We start from the raw sequence: 19,152 nt of genomic DNA, 5'->3' as shown, positions 1-19,152 counted from the left end.
TACCTAAGTTCAGCAGGCTTTGAAATGTAGAGTTCAAACAAAAGAGTGGAGTTGTTAATATTGAGTTCCTCAGATGCAAATGGAGCCATTAATGGAGACAAAATTCTTGTAAATAAGAAAGCAGTGGAAGTTGATCCTCATGCACAGAGACATGTACAGTCACAGGTTATGACAATGTACGAATGGGGAAAAGCTTTCAGAAGTTGTAATACAACCTTAAAAGACACCAAGACACCACTTTTTTTTTTTTTTTTTTTTTTTTTTTATTACCATGGTTATAGCAAGCTGCACTGGGACTTTTCATGTGCCAAATTATTCCTCAGACAATAAGAATACTGAATATTTTTCTTATGTTTGAGAGAGACCTATATATATATATATTCTCCTCTGTAAGTTTAAAATCATTAGTTGAGAGAAGTAAATGGTTTTCTGTACCTGCAAGCTTTACTTCACTTTATTTTATAATGTGAACTCGGGAACTAAAATCATCAAATTCATTTAGCTTATTTCTAATTATTTTCTCTGCTTGTGTGTTAATGCAGACATTCCTGAGGCAGAAGATCACCTCTGCTGAAACCAGCAGAGCTGTGGGGTCAAGTGGCAGTGTACTTCTGAGCACTCTGGATAAACATGTTCATACTGTGTCTCTTACTATGTCAGCTTCTTTGTGTCAGTGGGGTAGCTGACAATATTCCTCCTAATTGTAAATATCCCTCAGTAAACAGGAATGTGTGCCTTGGTCTTTTATTTGCATTTGTTTCCTTCATGTGGGTATGTACAGGAGAGCTGTTGTGAAGACATAGCCTGGGAAAAAATAATTTCAAATTGTTTCACTGCTACATCTCAAAAAAAAAAAAAAAAAAAAAAAAAAAGGAAGAGGGAAAAGAAAACTGGGGTGTGTATGTGTGTGGCTTTATATCCTGTGAGGTAGCTGGATTAAGACAATGATAGGTGGGTTTTTAAGATGACAGAGTATAGATTTGGAAGAAGAGACTTCATTGTATCCATCCTGCTGTTCTGTTCAGAAATGGAGGCTGAGAACAATTTTAAACTGCTCCCACCAGCCTGGTTTGTTCATTTCTCTAAACTTACAAGGTTTTGGTTATATGCTGTGGGAAGATAATAGGGGTGTTTCCAGAGAGTGGAAATGCCAGCAGCTCCACATCAGCCTCTTTCATCTCTGGTCAGGCTGGCTGCTTAGGAGGATGTGTGTGAGACCCACTCAGCTTTGCCTTTTCTTTGGCTCGTCAGGCAGATTTGCCTTTCCTTAGCCCTGCTTGCTTCTCGGGGTTTTCTCTTGGCTCATCAGCCAGTCCTTCTGGTTGGGTTTCTCTGCCCAGCACATGTACCTTTAGTTGAATGACAGTTTAAAAAGTATCTTAAATCCTAATGCTAAAAAAGTCCTAATAATGATAAAGCAACACCTCATATTGGCTTTCTGTGTGAATAGGCAAACGGTGTACTTCTAAAAGAAGATTCAGCTGGGTCTTCCAAGTAAAATAAATCTGTTATTTCCTGGCAGCAAACTTCTCACTGTTTCGTTTTCTCCTAATGAAAATTTTGAGTTACATACATGAATTTTAAGCTTCAGTTCAGTTTCATCACACTGAAATAGGAAGAAAAACCTGGAGAAAAACCTAATAAAAATTGTATTGCAAGAATTTTGATCTGTGAAATTTCACATTTTGTTGGGCTTATTTTAGGCAAAATCACATTTATCTTAAATGTAAAGAACACATTTTTAGTGATGGATGTTTTGTGATATATGTCTGTCATGGAGAAGAAAGCAACTTTGCTATTTTTCAGTATCTTATAACGTTCATTAGTTATGGCACATTCATAGTTTTCAGATGATTAAATAGCTGTGTTATTATTGCTGAGTTATACAGAGTTAAATGGTATTGTATTTGTATTCATTGATTTAGATGTTTTCAACTCTTTTTTTACGTCTTAATTCAAACAAAACATGCTTGCCTTCATTTTAATCAAAACAACTTTTACGTAATGTATAAACCCAGCTTCATGAATTTTGGTGGATACATTTGGAAGGATTCAAGTGCCATAATTTCTCATGAATAATAAAGCAAAATGGGGTAATTAGATAATGAAATGTGCTGACAAAATAAAGCTAAAATTCTGGAAAAATTGAATTGTGAGCCAGCTGTTGCTTTAAAGAAAGAAAAAGATTTTATACAGTTTTCATAAAATTATTTGCAGAAGGAAATGGTTGAACCTCAAACTGCATTTATTAGTCCATTCAAAAACAAATTTAAGGGAGCAATATCCACATGCAATCACATAATGTATCTCTGGCGGAAATAATAATCTGATCTGTTAGTTGTGAATAATGAAAGACTTCTAAGAAAGAAAATGGTAGGAACAAAGGGGGTGATGCTATAATGATTTGGTATATCTAAATGATCTAGGACTATGAGAAGAATGATGGCTTTTTAATACATTTGTTTGTGGGTGACAAGAGAATTGATAAACATTTGAAATTCCTCTTCAGTATATTGCCATTTAAATGGGGAAATAAATTCAGAATATTTACTCTCTCCCACAAGCACCAGATAAAAACTTCTCTCATAATTAAATACCTCAGGTGAAGAAAATCCTTAATGACTGTAATAGAGTTGATCTGTCCACAGAGTTGTTTAACCTCAGGGTGATGGAATCTGGATCATGAGGACACAGAGCACAGGTGCCACCAGCAGTGCCTGGTACAGCACCTTTGTGCCCCGTGGTTCTGGATTCATTTTAAACTCTGCAATGTGCCTGGCTGCTTTTGTCTGGAAGATCAGCATGGACTGCAGGCATTGTGTTCATACCATACTCTGGTGATAAAACGTATTTCTTTTCCACAAATAACCGATTTTTGAAAGAGCAGAGTGGTGGTAAGCAGGTAGTTATAAACTCTCCCATCTATTTTTGTATGGATATCTTACTGGAAAACTGGTGGGGGGGTAGATGAAGTTTTTAGTCCCATTGTAATTATCACACTGATGCTTTTCATCTTTAAGAAAAAAAGGGGATTTTAAAGACTTGTTTTTCCCCAGAACTAATTATTGTAACTTTGAACTTTTTATCATACTTATAAAAATGCCTTCACCTGTCACAGCAGCTTGCCAGTTTTTATCTACATGGTTGTAGTAAAAAAAAATTGGACCTAAGTTTCAAAATACGGAGGTAACTTGGCAGTTGTATTTATCAGGGAAGAATAAAATTTTATCTGCCTTTAAATGAGAGAAGAAAAGAAAAACTATGTTTGAGGTTTTTTACTAGCATGTTAATACTCAGGCGAAAGCTTTTGATGGGACTGTTCAGAAAACTATTTAGTTCAGTAAATCTTCTTACTGCTGCCATTTTGCAAACACCTTTCTTTTTTTTGCCTTCCCATGTTACTTCAACCTTCATAGCTTGTTGAGTAGCATATTTTTGAAAGCTGAGTATTTACACAGTGTTTTCTTTCAGCTGCTGAAACATCTGTATTCTTTGTAATTTTTTTAGGGAGTTAAAGGATATGTGTGGAGAATGTTAAGTTTTGGGTGATGTCAGTTTGGTTTTTTGGTTTGTATTTTTTTCCCCCCAGTAAGCACTGCAATGAACACTGGGAGCATTGTTTCAGTTTTGCACTTAGGAATGTGAATATTTGTACTGTATACTTAACATAGCTGAGGGTATGCATGAAAAAGTTTTTGTTGCTTCGGGTCATCTTAAGTGGGGAGGAAAGCTCAATGTTGCTGCTTCACTGAGAAGTGTGCAGTGTTGTTTTGGAAAATCTCATTGTTTGAAAAAAGGCACTTGGTGCAGCAAAGTGCTGAAGGCTGTGCTTTCTTTCAAATGCAGACATGTGCTCATATACCCCATCTAATCATTGTTTTATGTCAGAAATTAAAAGTTTATTATGAATTTCAGAAACCTTAGTTCCTTCTAGAAAATTATTGCTAATGCTATGAAATGTAATTTTAATTTGTTAGAAAAGTGTGTCATGCTAGATCAACTTTGTGGCTATTGGAATTTTGTGCTGTATTTGCAATGTGTCTGTATGTATGCAGGAGAACTCTTGCCACCAAAATAAATTTGCACTAGGTAAATTTTGTGTTTGATAAAAGTTTTCCTCCATCACTATATTGCTTCATTATTTAATTGTGTATTTCCCAGCAGTTTAAGCTGATATGAGAGCTGCTAAAGGTAATGATCTGCTGCATATCATATCAAAGTTAGTGTGGGGGAAAAAATGTTTCTTGCTGATTTACATTTTTGACTTAGCTGATGTCTAACCATTTAAGTATTTGTTTTTATTTTAAAAAAAGCAATGTGCATTTTTTTTCACTTAAATCATCCAAATGAACACTTAGAAAATAGCAGATGTTATGTCTTAAGGCCTGCTTGGGTACAAAAAAAACACTCAACATTCTCATGTCAGGACAGGGCAACAGAGCGTTGCATCTGAAAGCACGCTGTTGGGTGGGGGATGGATGTGAACAGGAAAGAAAGATGTGTGCTGATTGAACAGCGGGGAACCAAGCTGGCTGTTCCTTTTCTTCTCTTCCTTCTCCCACCCTTCTCTGCTTTTTCCCCTTTTCTTGAGGCTTCTACAGCTGAAAAACCAGGGTGAAACTTCGACAACTCCACAAAAGGTACTGGAAATTGGGAATGGCTGCAGAGAAGAACATGGCTTTGTTGGCATGCCGAGTCCTTGGGTTTTGCTCATTAGGATATAATGTCACACCTGGGCTGGCTTGGTGGCTTTTGTTTGGGTTTTTTTCTGTCTATTTTGCACTAAGTAGTCTTCCCATGCAGGAGGTTTTACCTGCAGAAGCTTAGGACATGCTGACTCAGAGTTAGAACCTCGTGAATTGAGTGGTCTCAGATGTCCCTTTATGTATCCAACTATCTGGACTTCCCGTGGCTTGCACTCTTTTAACAACTCTTGTCCAGGTTGATGGACAGTCTCTGCTGTTCTCTTGGTGTTTTATCCTGGCTCCTGAACAGCCTGCATAGGGGAGGAAAAGGTTTCTGGGCATCCATGAACTCACCATCTTTAATGCGCAATTCCACAGAACTACAAGCAATACTTTGTTTCAGTGAAGTGTTGTATCTATTAAAGAGAACCACTGTCAGCCAGCATAAACCTTCCTCCACAGGTAGTGCAAATATTTGGTAAAACTACCTTTAAAAAAGAAAAAAATCCTTACTATATTGCCTTTGTGTAATAAAAAAACAATGCTATGTACACAAGGAACACCATGACCTCACTGCATTTCTGTGTGAGGAATTCAGCAGAGGATTTTAAAGTATGAAGTTTTTTGGACTTGAGGAGAGCCATGCACAGGAAAGCCTGTCTATTTCATTAGCTATATCAAAACAGTCTCATAAAACTTGCTATCTCCTCATGCAAACTGGGAAACTCCTCATTGCCTGGCTTATAGTCTTAGATCATGGAAGCCAAAGAATGACACGTTACATGTTATGGAAGTGAAGAACTACTGAGATTAACTTTTACACATTGCTTGTTTGGTTGCCTCTGGTTTTAGCTTACATAAATTAAGGCTTTGTATAAAACATGCTGATGTTAATTACAATTTCCACTTTAACTTAGGCATTCTAAAATCTCACGCTGAAAAAATATTTTCTTTGTGAGGAAAGCTTTCTAGGTGTCTCAAATATGATGAGGGTGCCTGAATAAAAGATAGAGGGCTTACAGTGAAATAACAAGAAAATTAGGGTTTGGTGTATGTCAGAAAAAGTCAGAACAGGCTAAATTGTAGTTGAACATTTTCTTTCATGGATGCAAGCACTTTCCAAGAGTGCATCAAACTCTCACGTGAGTTGCACCTTCTAATTCTACTGTTTAAATAGGGCTCAGGTCCCATGATTTTTACCATCTGAATAGTATTGAAGGGATTGGTTCATACAGAGAATTAACTCCAGAGGAGTTTTGGTTGCATTTTCAATACTGGATTTCCTACCTGGACAAATTTAAATCCACCAATTTTACCTCCTTAGTATACACAGTTCTTTCAAGACCTTTAGCTTGAACTATCAAACTACTTCTACATCTACATGGAAGGCACTTTCAGAGTTGTTTTCAGAGCTGAAGAGATTAAATTAATTTAGGCTGCTAGGAAAAAATATGATAGCCCCTTCATAATTGTGTAACAGATTTTATATTATTCCTTAGAGGTAAATCCATTGTCATTCCTGGAAATGAATGCAAGCACAGAAGAATAAAATTGGAAAGGTTAAAGCACCAAATGGTTTTCTATTAGCAGAGGATATAAAAAGCAATAAGAGCTTCTGCATAAATATTATTTTCCATTTTTGTTCTTTTTCTTCTGTCATGTCTATGACTTAACAGGCATTACAGGCAAGCCACAAAAAATATAGAGAAACTATTAGTAGCGGCAGCTTAGTGCATTGGTTTTGATGAAGAAGGTTAATTTGAGTAGGTACTTATGTAAACCATTTTAATAAGCAAACACCTGCACAGGAAAGAGCAGACTAAAGGAGAGGACAAGGTAGACATCTCTGGTGACACTTTGAAATGTTCGTGAACTTTCACTTCTGCAAAGTGTTTTGTAGAAAAAGATGAAGACTCAAAGATTCAAAAGATCTTGGAATTGGAGGATAAAGATTCAAAAATATCTTAGAAAGGCCGTTGTAGAAAGATGCTATCAACAGAATGATGTTCAGTTCAGAGGACTTCAGAAGATTAAAAAAAAAAAGAAAAGACAAACTACTTCTCCAGGATGTATCTTGCCTACAGAGCACCTGCTGACAAAAGGAGACAGGAGTTTATTTCATTGTTCCTGTCAAAGTGCCCCAGTGGGATCTCTGTGTTTAATAAGTACCTCACTAGGAAAAAATCTGGACTGACTGAATAGTGTCCAGAGAACAGTTGTTTGTCATGAGAGCAGGAGTGGGAGCGGATAGGAACACCTTACCTCAAGACCTTGGATTTTGAGGGTGAAAGACTACAGGAGTTGCATACAAGTGTTCTGGAATCTGCTTTCTTGGTTGTTTTCAGGATTAGGGCAGTCAGGCATTTGTTTCATTGGAGAATGTTTAGACCCTGCCTCAGTGTTTGTATGGATTAGATAGTCTCTTGACATCTCTTCTGTTTCTGTGCTTATTTGAAATGACTGCAGCTGTTTTTCCACTTGAATGATTTCACAAAAAATAACCCAGATGAAATTGTGTCAAGTTAATGCTATGTGGCAGTGCTTGTGTTTCCAAAACAAGCAAACAAACAAAAAAATATAACCCCCAGAGCAAGTGACGGCTGGAATGTGGAAAATCAAGATCTGAGATCTAAAAGTCTGAATACAGAGGTTTTTCTTTTCCCAGAGTGAAGTGAAGGCCCCAGCTTAATACATTAGTCATTAAATTGTCACTTTGCAAGTATGAAGTGCTAATACTCTCACATATCAAGAGTGTTTCCTTATCAAATGCTCACAATATGTATTTTCAGAAATGGTCTGATAATATCTCTTAAGTTTCCTAAATTCTGCACATGGTCAGTTTCAGTAAATAATGGGGGATGTACTTTTTCAATTTGCATGGAAGCCCTTCCTGTAAATGTAACTTAGCTGTGTAAGCAAACAGAATTTCCAGTTTTGAGGCTGTAAGGCAAAATTCCTTCTGCTGAGTAAGATCTTTTCTATTAGGCTTCAGTAGTGCAACACACATTTCCATGTGTTCCCCTTCAGAAATTACCTCACCCAGGTGTTTCCTGTTTACTTGCGTATGAATGGGAAAAGTTAAAACCAACTGGGATGCTACGGGTGGTGTCACTTGTGTCAAGTGTGTGTCATGCACCCTCTGCCACATGCAGGATGGGCACTACAGGGGCTGGGCTTGGAGAGCCCCTCCCCACTGTGCAGTTGGTATCAGCTTTCTTATACTACCCAATATTTTCATCTCATACTTAGATGACTGTACTTTTTATTTTTAAGCAAATTTTTTCTTAACACTTTTCTATATATTCAGTGCTACTTGAAAAAACCTGTTTTTAAATAGCAAGGAGGGTCTCTGAGAACATACTTTTTTTGTTTTAACTGTCTGACCAGAAAGGTATGGTCTTGCTTTCTATTCAGGTGCCTTGAATTCTTCCCTTCATCAAAGCTTGGACATGCCTATTAGGCTTTTACATGAAACTCTGGAGGAGAAAGTGCAGAACCCCAGTGCAGGAGCTCAGTCCTCAGAAAAGGGAAGTGTGAGCATTTCCCTGCTCTGTGAAACCCAGCTGGCTGCAGTGTTTGACTGGGTCCTGGAATGAAGTTCTCAGGAGCAGGAATAAAGATACTTTTCTGGCAGCACTTCAGAGTGGTTGTGGATGGTAATTCCCTTCCCTGTCTCCTTGGTTGTACTTGTACAGTGCAAAGAGCCCTGCTCCATCCAGCGTGCCAAGCTGCCAGTCTGCTCCCCAGGCAGTTGTGCTGCCACTGGGGAGCAAATGGCACAGCAGAAAAGTTGAAAGTTGAGGGATACTTAAGTTGAAAAAGGCCAGAGGAGCAAGGTTCATCCAGTTGCCTTCTGTTGACTTCATGGAGGTAAACATCTTCCAACACTTTCTGTTGTTTTGTGTGAAAAATGGGTTTTAAAGATGGGGCAACTTGAGGATTTAAGGATTCTGTCTGCTGTGAGGCCAAGTGAATACATGTTTTTCCTTGGGTAATGGTTGTTCGTTTTGCAGGCGACGTTTCATCTTTCAGTTATTTGGAGGAAAAGCAGTGGCTAGAAACTCTTAATTTGATTTTTTTTTTTTTTTAAATTTAGGTTTTTCACTTGCTGCAGTCGTACCTAGAATCAAACCAGTTTGTTAGTTTGGACTTCCAGCAGGGACTGTGTGACATCATTTCCTGTATGGGAACCAAGTTGTGGCTGGCTAAAAGGTAAGATTTATTTGTGTTGAAATATGTAAAATTTAGATGCCTTATTGGATTGCTGATTTTTAATTGAGGTTATTTTTTTTTTCCAAAAGCAAGGATTGTAGTCTAATCATGAAAGAAAAAAATAACTGTGAATGAACATTCCTACAGAAACAGACATTTTGAGGATAACTGGTGCTTCTTGGCTAAGAAGAATATGCCACATATAATATATGAGGTTTTTATGTTGCTGCTTTTCTGACTTTGACCTTCACAGAAAATTAGTGGGAAAATGTCATGGCAATTGTTTAAACTAAAAGTGTTTAGCTGCCCACAAACAATCCAAGATAGAAACATTGGGAAACATTTTTCAGAAGTTCATTTTCAGGTGACCTACATATAACTCAGTAACGAGCTCTCTTGCTTTCTCTTGCTCTCTCTTGGTCTCTTTCTTTCTCTCTCTTGCTCTCTGTCTCTTTCGCTCTTTCTCCTCTCTTCCTCTTTTTTTTCTCTCTCTCTTCCTCATTCTGTCTTTCTTTTCCTTTTTCCTTCTCTACTTTATCTCAGCAATTGCTTTTGAGAATTTCTATCCATGAGAATTCCTACCCAAAACTCTAAAGGAATCAGTTGTGAACAACAGCACAGGTCCTTGCATAGAGAACAGTTTCTACTTGGAGACTGATTAAATAGGCTGAGATTATTTTTTTAATAATGGAAAAAGGACAACTGAAGGATGTGAAATATGAGTCACAGAGAAAGGGACAGGAAATTAGCATTCTGTCCAAGGTGGCAGATGTAAAAGAAACCAACTGATGAAGTTTTTAATGTAATTTTAATGTGTCTATGGAACTCTGTGATTTAAGATAGTCTTGGTTTTAAACCTGTCTGAATTTTTAAACGACGATTTAACAAGTCATGGAAGGAAAGTCCAGTGAGGTTACTGAGTATGTAGACTTCACAGTTGGCTCAAGAAATTCTTTAGCAACCTTGAGGTTTTGGCAAATGTCACTCTTGTTTGCGTCCATTTCCTGTGCATCTGCTCTCTGCCCCAACTGGAGACATCATGGTGGATTTGGTGGACATTTTCACTTGAATCACCGTAAGCATTTTCAAATGTTTAAATGAGAATGTTAATTTGCATAACTAATTTAAATTCACTGATGCTGTTATAAAGAGTAAAACCCCAAGCACTAGAGATTGAATTCAGTAGAAAGGCACTCATGCTAAGTAATTCAAACCTTTTTCTCTTGCAGCAAATACATAAAGGCCTGGCTCTGTTCATTACAGATTTTAAATAAATTCTATTTCCAAAGTAATTTTTCAGAGCCACCCTTTTTAATACATCGGTCACTGATTGATGACTGGTTAGGTTTTTAGTGAGGTTTTTAAAATTATTTTATTATCATCTCTGGAAATGAGAGCTTTTCAGGCCCTTTCTAAGAAATTCTTGTGTACAGTAAAGGTGTTTTCTTGAAGAGAAGTGTTTTCTCTTTCACTTGCCTGTAAAAAGTCACAGCTGTACGTGTTGATGTCAGCAGCACATTTTGTCGGTTTGTTGTAGCCTTGTCATAGTTCTCAACAATGCAGTTAATGCTATACATAAAGGATTTTAGAATGTCTTTCTCCCTAGATAGTAAAATTTTGTATTACAAGCATGCAGCCTTCCAACACTAACTTAAAGCATGGGGACTTTAACTGATAGAAACTGTTTTTTGCAAATTTCTAATGTACTTTATAATTCTTGCACACTTTAAGCTAACATCTTCCTTCCTCCCTCGCTCCCTCGCTCCCTCGCTCCCTCCCTCCCTTCAGTCTGTCTGTCCTGCCCTCTGTAATTCCCTTAACTTTTGCTTTAGATAAATGTATTCAGTATGGTGTCATTAAGAAAAAAAGCAAAGGGAAAAACCTCCAAGAAGCAACCCAAACAAACAAGGATATTGAAGTGGTGTTTTCTGGTGGTTTTAGTGTCCCACATGCAGTGTGCAGCTTTACTGTTAGTAGTTGACTGTGTGAACAACTGCTCTGTGATCAACAGTGGAGTGTGAGGGTCTTGCTCTTGCCTTTCTTTTTTCTTGTTATAAAGGACTTTTAGAAGATTGCTTGGCAACTGAGTTGTGAAACTTTGTGTGTGTGTAGGTTTCTGGGTGTTGGGAGCGCCTATTAGGAATCCAGCACTTTATTCTTGCCCTGTTGTTAGACTTCTTGATATGCATCTTTTGCTGTCAACAGAGGGTGATGGCTGGTTGGAGTCATCCTCAGTCATGTACAGACATTCTTGCCTTATTTCTGTTCAGGCAAAGAGAATGAGCATCACAGAGAGAAGCTAATGGATCTCCATCTGGTTTTTCTGCCTTTTCCATAAGGAGATAATTTACCATGCCACCGATACTGCAGGGCAGAGACTATTTGAAAAGAGGCTGTAAGAGGCACTCACTGTTAATCTTTAAATGGTTAAAAAAAGTTTAAATAACAGGAAGGTGGTTTGTGAATCTGGGGAATTATTTCCAAACATCAATTTTCAATCACGTTTCTGTGCTAGTTCTGTTAAATTCTTGCTGGTGTACTTTCAACTATGTACTTCCTTTGTACTATGGAGCAAACTTCTCTGAGAATCTTGAATTACAGAACTTTGGATTGCATATGTCGTTCTTAAAAATGAGGCTCAGTTGTCATGTGTGTGTATTTGGAGAAGAGATTATCATTTTCAGTGGTTTCCTGAACTGAGTGGGGTTTTTTTTGTTTGGGTTTTTGTTTAGGGTTTTCTTTGCCTTTTCAGGGCCAGAATGGAATTTCCTTTCATCAGAATTTATTGGTGTAGAATAGCTCAATATTTTGTTGCACATTCCATGTAATATACTAATCTCTTTTTTCTTCTCCATGCTACGCCCTGATTTTCCTTTAGAGAATAAAATAATGGGTCATATTCCCCAAATCGAATTTCATAAAGCATTCACTTTTTCAACTGATGTTTTCTGTCTGTTGTAAAGGCAGACTTCTCATACTGCTGGGACAGCATGGTGACTTTTTCTTCTTGGCTTTTTTTTGTATCTTCAAAACATTAACTTTTCTGTGTATTCAAAACCAGTATTTTAATTTTTGATGTTTTGAATGAGACCTGCCTTTTATCCACTTCTCAAGGTGATGGTTCAATCTTTTCACTTTAACTGTATGTTTATACTTAGCTTGGCGGGTTTTTTTTTATTTTGTTTTGAATATACCTGTTTGTTAGTCTCAAGTGGTTTAGTAATGTTACTGCTTTCCCTCACCTTCACACCAGTGTAAGTTAACTGCATTTTTTGCAAATGTGGGAGATGCAGGGTGTTTGAGAACAGAAAAAAAAAATACATAAAATCTGTTTTGTTGGAGAACTTAGGTGATGGGACTAAGTGATATAAATTAGTCTGATGAAAGCTTTAAAAGTTTATCAAGCTAAATCTTTGAAAGCATTCAAAGCTCTGTCATATGAATAATTTTTTTTAAAAAGTAGTTTTTAGCTCAACTTCATACCAGGGAGTTACAAGACTAACTCGAGATGCCTTCTCCTTCATAAATACAGGGCGCTAGAAGAGCAGCCTTTGGATTTGGTAATGTGTTGTACAGAAGTCCCAGAAATATCTCTCTTGTTTAATTTGTAGCCTTTGGCATGACAAAGTATTGGTATTGGAAAATTTGAGAAATAATGTCATTGCATGGCTTTGCTGTAGAAAGCTGCTTTTCAGCACTTTGAGTTGGATTTTCTTTTTCCGCCTTCCTACTTACTGGAGACCACAGGAGGGGGAAAAGACTTTGAGGTTCTGCCAGAAGTCAAATAACATACTCTGCTAACCTCTAGCCATGTGTCATTTCTCAGCTGAGAGCTTGTCTGCGCTGGGAGAGTTTACTTCTAAGAAGGTGGCTTTCTTGAAACTGACTTGTGAGGCGCAACCACGTATAAAACCAGTTGGCTTTGCATTTTGCAAGGAGTCACTGGTTTATCTGGAATGGGCCACCTGCGGTGTTTTTTATAACCAAAATAACCCATACTCTGCAGTGCTGCTGCTTACAGCTCTCCGCTTTATGGTTGGCACTGTTAAAAATACAAATAGATCCTGCACAAGATTCGAGCTTGCACAATGAATACATGCAGAAGTTATTTTAGGCATGGGCTCAAAATGAGATTCACTGTTCGCTGAGATATGTACTGCTTGGTTTTCCCCTGGCTGATCCTCCGATGGTGCAGCTATGACTGCTTTCAATGAGGAAAATCTCATCCGTATTTTATAGCCCTACAGAGTATAGTAACTTGTCAAGTTTTGATGGCCATGGCACTCCATCAAGCCTGTTGTATCCCTTTTCCCCTTCTGCTTTTGGCAGCGCTATGCGAGTGACAGTAGGCAGATAAGCAGTCATAGGTCCTTCCTAGGAGGAACTTCACATGAGGTGCATTTAGGCTATCTGTGTAGAAAGCAAGAATATGGCCTCTTTGTAGTTTCAGGACTTCATGGCTCAGACTATAACCTAAATATGCCTTTTTTCTCATATGCCTCTTAGGACAGTGGTGACTTCTAGTGAGCAGACTATTACAGGCAAAACTGGGGCACATGCAGGCATACCTAGGCAGAGGTGCAACATGCCCATGGCTCTCTGCAGCTTTGCAAGCAGCCTCTATGTGATTTTTGAAGTGGTCCTTATTTGGGAGTTGGAAGTGGTTTTTTGTACTTTCAAAACAGCAGGAAGTGGGGAGAATGTGAGGTTATCCTTGACAGAGAGAGAAGTCCTCCTCTTGTTTTAGTACTCTTGCCTCTTCTTCTTCCATGACATCAAGATGAAACTTCTTGTCCTTCCAAGGCCATATCTGCACTTGGCATCTCCCTGTTTTCTAACTTTTCCACTTTTTCATTTCTGTCTTTAAAACCTACACATTGAGAAGTGCAGTTAATTGTCTTTGTTCGTTAGTGGTCTGTATGTGTTGTACAGCCAAGTTCAAAAGTTGAAAATAGTTTTAATGATTGAGCCTTTCTCTGCAGAAGTTTATTTACCAGGTTTCAAGTTGAAAACTTTCTGTAAGCTGGAGCATTACCCTTGTACACACAAAACAGGAAGGGAAATTTTTGTTGTCCTGTTCCAGCGGAAAATGAAGTGTACCAGTATGAACAGCTCACAGAGTCACAGAATATGCTGAGTTGGAAGGGACCTGCAAGGATCATCGAGTCCGACTCCTGGCTCTGCACAGGCCATCCCCAGGAGTTACACCATGTGCCTGAGAGCATTGTCCAAATGCTTCTTGAACTCTGTCAGGCTTGGTGCTGACTCACCAGTAATTTGTTAATCTGCACATTCTAACCCATGGGCCTTGTTTAGCCTCATTTGTCTTTGTTTTTGAGAACACTCATAGCACGTCATTGTTCATAAATGTATTCCTAGAGGCACTAATTTAAATCTTACGTGCTTTTAGCAGCCTGATTTAGGTTTCTGTGCTGCTCCAAGTCCACTCTTTCACCAGTTTTGATAACAGTATCCTTTACACGGCTACAAACTGTTTATTTAGGCAGTTGGTGATTGCTTGTTTTGGAGCACCCACTTTGGGTATCAGTAGAGATGTTTGGACTTCAGGATGAAGTTTAAATGTGCTTTGCATAAGATAAAATAGTGTTTGACTCTGGTTCATAGGTGTATTCCTAACTTAAATAGGAACATTCCAGGAATATTAAGTTTTGGATAAGGTTGTTTAAGGTGTTCCCTCCACCAGTGCAACATTTGGAGTAGGCAGAAACAATCTACAGTTACAGATTTTGGACATAAATCCTCACATCTGAAAATGCTTTTCAATAAATAAACATAAGAGTTTTCATAGCTTTTTCTTCATATGTAAGCCCCTTGATTTAATTGTGTAAAATTCATTAAAATTGCACATGGGATTAGTTTGACCTCTTAAGTTTTTTAGGATGTTGCTCAGGAATCACATTAGGTTCTCATTAAAAGAACAAAAAAGAGAACAGCCAGGATTATTTTATCAATCAGGTATGCTAAAAACAACACCAACAAAACACAGCCTTTGAGTATCATTCACCAAGGACAGCTGGAGCACAAATTAATTTTTCTTAATAGCTGAAACTCAGGATGTTTTTGGTGGTATGACAATGAAAAAATAATTTGTGTAGCTTCTTTTTAAAGCAATAAATTTTCTGTCTTTACCAGGGAAACTAATAACAACATAATAGTCTGGCTTTGAGGGTGGTAGAAAAACTTAAATCACCAGACTAGCAACTCCCTTTGGAGACAAAGCCTGTTCTAATGCTGGATGAGCTGTCCCTATAGAATGGGCAAGTGAGGGGGATGTGCACATGGTAATTACATGGAGAAGATCTCAACAGTACCAAGTAGGCAAGCAGATGCACTTTTACTAATGTTTGTATTTCTGTTTCTATGTGCATGTTCCTGCGCTTCCAGGAACTCAGCAAGGTTTACTTGGTAGTGAAGGCTTCATTATTACTTTTTTAAATGCTTTCCATTAAATGTAGGTCTGTTGGTCGTGATGTTCATTGATGTGCTGGTTTTGTATTACATGCTTAAAAATGCTATGGACAAAGTTTAATAATTAAATCCATTATTAATGTCTCCTTAAGAAGACAGAAGGAAGGCCATGCATGTTGATTCAGTGCTACAGATGTGAGCTCTGAGAGAAAACAGATTAAAGTATGAATGCTGCCATCTAAATAAATACACCCCCAAAAACCTCAGTCTTTAGAATACTGCAGAATTTGAAAGCTAATAACCAAAACAACAGGAGAAGATTTAATCTCTTAATCAGCCACTCGCCATACGTGTAGGAGTGATTTCCATAAGCTTTGTGGCCTCCATAAATGATAACTGATCCTTTACCAGATCACGCTGCAGGTAAAATGTGGTCAGTACAAAGCCAGCTTGGCCTGGTTCATCAGCAACCCTCCAAGGATAGAGCTCCCCATGGACAGCCCTCAAGGATTATGTAGAGTTGACTGTATCAAGACTCAGGACATCACAGATGTCACAGATCAAGACTCAAGACATCACTTTTTGGTGTGTTTAGAAGATATTTTAGCTGACACAATGTCAGGTCACATAGCAGAATAATCTGGCCACCAGAAGGAGGAATACTTCTGGAGATTGGGCATTCTTCAGCAAGGAGTATGCTGAAAAGTTGATAGAGAGGGGAAAATAAACTGTAAACCCAAAATTTAGTTGCCAGTGTGCCAGCCACAAAAGCTGAGATTATGGAAGACAAAGGCACAGTAGGAAACTCATAATAGGAAGTTGCACAGATCCCATCCCCAAGTACCAGCTTTGACATGTTGGACTTAATAAAAATTCTTTCCTGTGTTTATGTAGTGCTAAAGATGAAAATCCAGCCTCTAATGTTGCTAAAATTTTGACTTATCAGAAATGTTTATACAGTTCAGAAATACAGTAATTTGTGCAATTGCATCCTGTGCATTAACTTGAATATGATATTCAGGAAACAAATTCTGTTGATCCCGTGGAATCAAAAACTGTATGTAATACTGGTGGCTAGAAAGTTGGGAGAATTTGGGGTTTAAATTCATCACCAGCGAGCTGATCTATTTTCTGCCAGCTAAAATATAAATTTCTTTGACAGTTACATGTTATTGACACAGAAGAATAGGGCAGTGTTTAGTAATTACAGTGTTTATTTTAATATGGGACTTTATCTAAAATGATATTGATAAGTTTAATCATAAGAGCAGGTCTTCCTTCCAGGAACTTTAGTGCTTTCCAGCCTTTCTAAAGGCTTCAGAAACATACAGCATTACAGTAAGAGTGGCTTTTCCATTGAAGACCAGAGAAGGAGTAGGCAGTTCATTTAATTAATTGGTCACTTTGAAAATTGAAATGAAAACAGTCATGCAAGTCATTACGATGAATCTCTTCTTCTTCACAAGGTAGCTGTGAATTGACCTTTGAAGGGGTTGCCCTTGTGATCTTGCCAACTCTGGTATTTTTACCCTGATGCTTAAGAGTGTATTGTGACTGTTTTGGACAAAATACAAGGATTTGTAAGTGACTTTGTAAGTTGTATAATTTTGACTAAAGTTCTACATCAGCTTGATTCATCATCCAAAAATTGTCATCAGTTTTTAAAGTTTGGAGCTGAGATTAACCAATCTGAATTGCTAAGAGTCACTTAAACACTGTATTAAAAAAAATATTGTCAAATACTGTTAATTATTTACTGTTTTTCTGTGACCACACCTGTAATGTACATGTTACATTATTAGGAGGAAATTCTACTTTGTTAGTTATTTAAAAAAGTTATATTCCCATTTCAGAAATAAAATTAGAAGTTAAAAAGATTCATAAAGCAGCACTGGGTAAAAAATTTACAGTCTTTCAGATGTTTCTAAAAGCTTGGAGACTGCAAAATGCAGAGCTTTTCTGAAACCTCTAACAAAAGGTTTTAGAAATCACTAAGATAGCCAACTACACTAAGATACCTGTAGCTAACCTCATCCACAAGAGAGATATTATGGATTTTTATTTGAGAGACATTAATTGTCAGATTGCATTTGAAATTTCTTAGTGCTCATTGAGAGTTTGAGGAAATATGCTTTGATTTTTATGTTGTTAAATTTTTAGTAAATATTGTAAGTTACTGTATATTAAATAGTGCTTGTCCTGCTAGTAGTTTTCCAACATCTGTTTCCCAATGAGGAAAAATATGAGCAAAATAAACGACCTCTTTGGAAAACATTGAATTTCTAGAATAACCAAAAGCTAATGTAATAAACATTAACACGAAATGCTTTGATTTCATAATCACTAGCTTGTATCTGTCTTATTTATGTAACAAATGCAATAAATTAATGTTACAGTTGTTGTTGCTCATCTTGAAGTGAGGTGGAAAAAGAGGAATGATCCAGGATAAAATAGCTGTCAGCTTCTTAAATCAACTGACTGTCATTGAAAACTGGGGATTTGGGAAGATAATGAGAATCTACAGAAGTTGTACATCAAACTTCTTTGGTACTTGCTATAAAGGGGTGTTGGCATCCTGACTTTAATACAGAAATGTGGATGGTTATAAATGATGCCCGTTGATAAGCAGAAATGCTGTTTAAGGGCCTCTGCAAATCATAGGGGTTACAGAAAAGCAAGAGATTGTCTTTTTCCCAGTGTTCTGACAGAATTGAGGCCAAATGTCTGAGATTTCCATGTTCTTTGCTCCTTGTTGTTTCTCTTGGAAAAGAAGGTAATTTGCCCCGTAATTCATTAATGTTGATCTTGTTTAAATGAAACAGTAATACAGGACAAACTGAATTTTAAAAGTTAAGCCATGTGTTCCTTATAGAGTTGAAGCAATGAGGTTGTGGGAGCCAGCTACACAGGAGGTCTGTGACCACATATTGCTGATTTCTTCAATAAATGCCAGATTGGTTTTCATTAGATCTGCCATCCAAAATAAGCAAACCAATGACTACCTCAAATTCAGCATGACTTAACTATAAAAGGTGAATCAAACATTTTAAAGATAATATTTGTAGAGCTCCAAGCTGTGAGAGTCTAGGATTGATTTCAGTTGCATAGACCTGAGCTGCAATCAATGGTACTTAGTGGAGGTAAAGGCAGAGCAGAAATCAAAGCAGCCCTACTGCTACTGTAGGTAGCCAAAGCCAGCTGGAGCAAACCCCAGTGTTGCACATGGAGCTTCTGAACCTGCCCAGTCTGATTTTCATCTTCTGAAGGGTATGCTTCCTCATTCACCTCCCAGGCAGTTCCTTGTTGAAAACAAATAGCTCTTTGTTACTCTGGTCATATAATATTCTATAAGTGCTTAACTGAGGCCTCTTCAAAGGCCCGTGAACAGGAGCCTGTGAATTTTAATGGACTCTTTAACTCCATTAACCTTTTCCTTTGAAAAGAAGTCCCTGGACTCCTAATGGCTAACAAAAGGTTTCCTTCTGCAAGTGTCTTGAACTCTATTTTAAATTTTATATTCACAGGCCAGAATTGAAAATGCTATTGCAAAGAAATCTGTCTATTCTATCCCCAGTTACTTGTTCAGCATTAATGACAGGTTGAGTAGGTTTGGAAGACTTCTATTTTCAGGATCTAATCCAGAAATCTGCTATGAAGTGTCAATAATATGCAAACTGGCACCTGTGTTTTCAAATTTTCTACTGTTCAGCCAAACCTACCTAAAATAGTAAGGAAAAAAAAAGACACTTCTATCATAGTGAAGATACTGTTAGGCTTTGGGCAATTACAAAAAAAAAAAAAAAAGTGTAAACCCTTTAAAATCTTC

The 19,152-nt window shown here is 37.5% G+C and overlaps 1 protein-coding gene across 1 annotated transcript in view; it reads left to right on the top strand.

The window, feature by feature from the left end:
• The window catches only part of THADA (THADA armadillo repeat containing), a 215,153-nt gene that overhangs the window by 145,791 nt on the left and 50,210 nt on the right, over nt 1-19,152 (top strand). The window contains exon 31 of the mRNA XM_053972850.1: nt 8,782-8,897. Within this exon, the coding sequence (XP_053828825.1) occupies nt 8,782-8,897 (116 nt within the window). The remainder of the gene's footprint in view (nt 1-8,781; nt 8,898-19,152) is intronic.

This window comes from Vidua macroura, chromosome 3 (genome assembly GCF_024509145.1).
Source record: "Vidua macroura isolate BioBank_ID:100142 chromosome 3, ASM2450914v1, whole genome shotgun sequence".
In the NCBI taxonomy this organism is placed as follows: domain Eukaryota; kingdom Metazoa; phylum Chordata; class Aves; order Passeriformes; family Viduidae; genus Vidua; species Vidua macroura.
This window is presented reverse-complemented; position numbering and strand designations above follow the sequence as displayed.